The following is a 6,000-nucleotide window of genomic DNA, read 5'->3' as shown; positions in this document are numbered from 1 at the left end:
GTCATGCAAGGTCCGTTCCCGACCGTTCCCGCCCACTTTAACCCCTGATCTAGAGACGCTTAACCTACAGTAAGTCGACCAGAAAAGAGGATTTGCTGAAAGCTTGATTGTTACAACCTCTTTGTGAGAAACTCCTTCAAATAAAAAAAAAAGTCCAAGACAATGATCTTCAAAGTAATGTTACTCAATGAATTAATGTTTTGGCTTTACCCACCTGACCTTGTGTGAAGTGCAAAACGCTTAACAAATAACCGTCCCCTCCCTAGAGAGCAGCACTTTGAGACACTTGTCAAGCTTGTAAAGGGCAATCCAAATGTAAGCCATTATTGTAGAGACTCGGCCATACTATGAGGTATAATTGTTGGTAAATGTAAGTTAACCATTTGTGCATTTCTTTCTTCAGTGACAAGATGCAGATCTTTGTGAAAACCCTGACGGGGAAAACCATTACTTTGGAGGTGGAGCCCAGCGACACCATCGAAAACGTTAAAGCCAAAATCCAGGATAAAGAAGGTACTCGGCCCAAAAGGAGCTCTATCGTACTGGGCAGAAAGAGGCACAGTGGGATGAGCAACCACACGAAGCTGGACAGTCTTCAAATTTAAACCGTAGTTTGAGGCGTTCCAAATACATACAGACGTTTAGATCGATGCTAAATGATTATGAATGAAACTATATTCAACTCTTTTATTTTGAAGGCATCCCTCCTGATCAGCAGCGTCTGATTTTTGCCGGAAAACAGCTGGAGGATGGACGCACTCTGTCGGACTACAACATTCAGAAAGGTAAAGTTCCTCCGGGACAAAAGGGCACCCTCAGTTTGGGGATCTCCCGTTGCACCCCTCACTATGTACAGGAGCCGGGCTGGGTCAAATGCATTGCGTTTAGAGGAAATACTTTTTAGTGGAGGCAATTTGATCACTGACATTATTAGAATGAGACACAAAAAACAAAAAACACACACACACTGAGGAGCTACACAACATACATGTTTTTAATGAGGAAGTCGCATCATAACATGGTTTAAAGCTTGAAGGCCCTGTACCTGTTTTTTATTCACTTTGTTTGCTTCAAACGTTGTGTTGTTAGCTGTGTCCAGACTTATTCTCAACATTATTAACACATTTCTAATATCCCATTAAGCTCTATGAATGTGAGTGAGGCGGGACTCCGAGTGCGATCTCCAGAGGTCCTTCTTCTTGTGTTTTCCCAGTAAGGTTTAATCAACCACTAGTTCCAGAAAACGTCACGCACAGTGAGATGCTGATGGGAAGCACTGGCTATGTGTTAAAGACACTTGCCTGCATGAAGGTAATGGCTAGTATAAAAAAACAACACAAAAATCAAACAAAAAAGTATTTATACTAAAGATATTTTTTATTATTATTCCACAGCTTTCAGGGTCACCATCTCATTAATGCAAACAAAAAACAGTTCTTACATTTGAAGAGTTTAGTGGTGCTAGGCTAGTGCCAGGCTAGCGCATTTCTATGGTATCAGCTAGCCTGCATTAAAAACAGTGTGACCCGCTCCACAGAGCACCTGAGGCAAATCACTTATAACACCAGACTAACCATATAAATGTCTGTGTCCATAGAATAATTTATGGAATAAAACTGATCTTGCATCATATGAATGATCGCATTTTGAGGGACTATTTTCAAGCAGATCACTCCGCGGCTGCATAGCTTATACAACCATGAAGCTGATGCTGCTCAAAGATACGTTTTTTTTAATGCAACATGGTTAAAATTATTCTATTAAAACATGTATATGGTTAGTCTGGTGTTATAAGTGATTTTCCTCAAGGTGCACTGTGGAGTGTGTCACACTGTTTTTAATGCAGGCTAGCTGATACCATTGAAATGCGCTAGCCTTGCACTAGCCTAGCGCCACGTAACATAAGAACTGCATGAATTACAAAAAAATATCTCCAGAAATCAGCACTCTGGATAACTAGGAAAATCCTGAAATATCCCTTTAAGCTTACACCTTAAGATTTATCAAGGGCCTTTATTGAAGTAAATTAGCACAAGTATTCCTCTAATATAATCCGTCAAAAGAGAAGTTGATAATTGTGAATTGTCCCATCACCAGAGTCCACCCTGCACCTGGTCCTCCGGCTCAGAGGGGGCATCATCGAGCCATCCCTGAGGCAGCTGGCACAGAAATTCAACTGTGACAAGATGGTCTGTCGCAAGTATGTACTGCATCCCGAGTCACAAAAACTTCAACACACTATGTAAAAGTACTTAGTGGCAAGTATTTTAGGTTGTCAGAACACAAGCTTTAGAAGCGGCTGCAGTTTGATAAAGGATTCACTAGGCCTGTGGCGATAATGACTGTTATCGATTTATGGCTCGGTAAGTAAGATGAAGGACCAGAACATGTTTAGTCTCGGTAAATGCACGTGCTGCTTAAATTAAAAACAGAAAGCGCTGAGTGAGCGGAGCATCCATCCAATCCGTCTCCCTGTGCGGATAGACAGAGCACATCGTAACCCGCATGTATCCAGGTCATTTATAGATCAGCGCTGCGTTTGGAGTGAGGCGGGTGGAAACAAAATGCTGTGCTCTGGAGCTATTCCAACATTTTCTGTGAACTTTATCATGGAGCAAGAGGGACTCGTGTGAAAACACTTGGAATTCCAGCCAGACGAACGCATCACGGAGAGAAAAACAACCAAACCACCGTCCTGTCAGTGCATCAGAGACATACTGTCAGCGAGAGGAGCCCGGCCACTTTAGCCAACTCTGCAAATACGAGCATGACAGTCCTGAGCTCTCAGTGCTTAGGTTACATGTTACTGTTCTGGGGCCGCATTTAAGAAGCTCGCTACACACAAAATAAGGCCAAAACTTTGCATAGCAGCTCTTCTGCGCCAAACATGGTATTTGATTTTGATATTATACTGAATTTGAAACATTTCGCTTCCACGCAAACTATATAGCTGCCATAGATACAGACGGCATCTCGTCATAGAAGGGGGCGTGGCTTCGCCGAGGGGGAAAATAGAATCTTTAGAGAAACACAATTTTCCCTCTTTTTTGCCATTTTCTGGTGGAATATCAACTTATTTATCACATACAAATAAAGTCAAGTGTAAATCGGGCCCATATGGATATTTTCTCACAGCAGATTGTTCAGTAGAAGTGAAAAAAACGCAGTTGTAGCTAGCTCGAGCTAACCGTTAGCATTAGCCCGATGCTAACATGTAGCATCAAGTTAGCATTCTCCGTTATTCATGTATTTATGGGCTGTTGAACCACTTTGCTCCTCTCCATGTCTTTGCATCATTATTTAGTAGAAACTATGTTCATATTTCAGCATTTGTTACAGTTTTTGAATAATTAGAGAAAATATACATTTTTTCAAAATTGTTTTCCCCCTTAACTGTTTTTAAAAATGACCATATATGGGCCATTCCAGAGATGCCGTCTGTATCTATACGAGGCACGCACTTTTCAGAAACACTGCTGAGAGTCGAGGAGAGGAAAGCAGCGAGGGGAAGCCAGTTTGAAGTCATGTTTGGTCACGAGTTTATTTTAACTTCATTTACTTCTGAGATTTGAATTAAATTAGCATGAACAAGTTATCATGACGTTTGTGAAAAACATAGGACTTACAAAGTGTCGCCATTGGTGTGCACTGGCGCTCACTGAAGCTTATATGGTAAGCAGGAATGATTCTACTGTACAAACTCTGTGCTTTAAAGGGGGGGTATTATGCAAAATCGACTTTTTCAAGCTTTACATCATGTTATTATGTCATTCCCTCATTAAAAACATGCCTGAAGTGTTGCCTTGGCACATTCACGTATTTTTGAGTAATCTGTAAAAACTCTGATGGCGGCCATTTTAGGGATAGGTTTGCCTGAGTCCTCCTAGGAACGCCCCCACCTCCTGGAGACGCCTCCGAGCTTTCGTCACCAGCCGACTAACCAACCACTGCTCCTCAGCAGAACCCCCTCCCCACTGATGCCACAGACAGCGTGTGGAGGGGGCGTGTCGGAAAGGCTCAGAGGTTCTTAAAGAGACAGAGGCCGATTTCAAGACATTCTCTACAGCCATTTTGAGAGAGACATTTTATACAAGGCAGTTATTCTAATTTACTGCATTTACAGACCAACAGTAGGTTTCCTCATCATTGTAGTGTGATATAGACTGGTGCTGTGTGATTGAAAAAAGCATAATACCCCCTCTTTAATTGACTCATAAGTCTGACCAACTGGGTTTAGGTCCAAAGCACTGGTCACATGCCCTTCAGACACAAGGCCGTCTTTACGCACCAGCACCACTGCCCCCTCCCTCCTCAGACATCAGCAGAGGGCGTGTCGTGATGTCCGCAGCTTTCTGCTCCATATGTGATCAGTGAAGGAGAGATTGCGGTCAGGTGTGTGACCAGCACATTCACAGGGTTTTATCAATTGGAATAAAAAATATGAGGCCCCAGTACTGTCCAAAAGCCACTTTCGTTGGCACTTTGTTTGGTATAAGGTGTTAATATTGAATACTAAAAGTCCAATACGCTTCAATTAAAATAGTTGCTTCGTTTTCTTTATTGCCTACAGTATTTACATTATACTTAATATTATCGTTTATCCACAATATATCATCCTTAAAAAAGGTTATTGTGACAGGCTTAGGATTCACCTCAGGCTGTGCTTGAGTTGACCTTTGGCAAATATTCTTTCTGTCCCACAAAAACGCAGATTTAAAAAAAACAAAAAAAGTGAGCGGGCAGCTATAAATACATGCTCTAAATGCGGTTTCTCCCAGGTGCTACGCTCGCCTGCATCCTCGAGCTGTGAACTGCAGGAAGAAGAAATGTGGACACACCAGCAACATCCGCCCCAAGAAGAAGCTCAAGTAGAAACTCCACACCAATACTTCAGTCCATAGTGCTTGGACAATGGAACATTTGAAATAAATACATTTGAGCAGAAAACTATATGCAATCATTGACTACGTGTTCATACTAAACTTACCTCATGGCAGCGACCCCAGACACGTGAAGGAAACGGTGTCAAGAGCAGCAAAGTCATTTATTAGCTAAAATTACAGTACAGAAGACCTACTGTTCAGTGTTGAAGGTAGCAGGGATATGGCCAAATGTTTTCAGCGCTTAATACAACTGAATCAAGCACAAAAAAAGTGTTGTGAACATAAACACTGACGAGTAAATCCAGTAATCTCCTAATGTGCGTAAACAAAGTGACAGACATGTTACTTATCAATAATTAGAGTTTATAGTCGGCGCCTAAAAGTCACGTTTCCATTCAGATTTCACCTGCAGTTGCTCGGATTTGGTCTTTGGTGTCCCAGTTCACATTTAAGAGCTCGAGTTCGTGTCCGAGCCTTAAAACCAGACACTCCAGCTAACAATGTTGAAGTGTTGTGAGGTTGAAGCAGCTAAATGATGAGCGAACATAAGGCTTTAACAGTAAGGACGCAGAAGCAAGTCTCAGCTCAAGACCCTGGCTCACCTTCTGCTCATGGAACCTACGTTTTTGGATGGTAGAAGTGACCAAAACAGTTAAGAACTAGTCAAAAATGCAAAGAGTCCTAGCTTTGAATCGAGGTGCATCATGTGTGTATTTATCCAAGTGCCTCGTGTACATCTACTGGCTGGTGTCTGTGTGACATGGGCAGACGAGCGAGTCAAGTACTGCATTTCATTTCAAATGGACACTGCATCAGTTATACCAGCGGTCCTCAACTGGGGGCCCAAATTTAGAGAAAATCACTTGATGAAGTGTTTTGATTATGAGCCGTATGATCATTGCTTGAATGACAGTTACTTGCGCTGCAGCTTGTCGTGACAGTTTGAAGGCGGGGCCCGGTGGTTCTCAGTTGAGGACCACTGATTTATACGAGGATGAACTTGAAGCACCAGCGCACGTTATCCCTCATTTATATTGAATCCGTTATGCCTCTGGTCCTTCCCACACTCGTCTACCTCTGGTCCGTCCCACACTCGTCTGCCTCTGGTCCGTCCCAC

General features: G+C 42.5%; 1 protein-coding gene across 1 annotated transcript; it reads left to right on the top strand.

The window, feature by feature from the left end:
• Positions 1-407: 407 nt before the first annotated feature.
• Positions 408-5,953, top strand: LOC306972394 (ubiquitin-ribosomal protein eL40 fusion protein-like). Its single transcript, XM_079568982.1, has 4 exons — positions 408-513; positions 699-785; positions 2,098-2,200; positions 4,779-5,953. Exons 1-4 carry the CDS (start codon positions 411-413, stop codon positions 4,870-4,872), a joined length of 387 nt encoding a protein of 128 aa, XP_079425108.1. The 5' UTR covers positions 408-410; the 3' UTR covers positions 4,873-5,953.
• Positions 5,954-6,000: the final 47 nt, after the last annotated feature.

The sequence above is a fragment of the Gobius niger genome (assembly GCF_951799975.1).
Source record: "Gobius niger genome assembly, chromosome: 13".
Classification (NCBI taxonomy): Eukaryota; Metazoa; Chordata; class Actinopteri; order Gobiiformes; family Gobiidae; genus Gobius; species Gobius niger.
Note: the sequence above shows the minus strand (reverse complement) of the source record. Positions and strands in the feature narration are given on the sequence as shown.

What these genes read in the sequence shown, in the direction of transcription:
- LOC306972394 (XM_079568982.1), top strand. Translation starts at nt 411, where the DNA reads ATGCAGATCTTTGTGAAAACCCTGACGGGGAAAACCATTACTTTGGAG. An exon ending in GGACTACAACATTCAGAAAG is followed by an intron (nt 786 to 2,097) that starts GTAAAGTTCCTC and finishes TCCCATCACCAG; the next exon opens with AGTCCACCCTGCACCTGGTC. An exon ending in GACAAGATGGTCTGTCGCAA is followed by an intron (nt 2,201 to 4,778) that starts GTATGTACTGCA and finishes GGTTTCTCCCAG; the next exon opens with GTGCTACGCTCGCCTGCATC.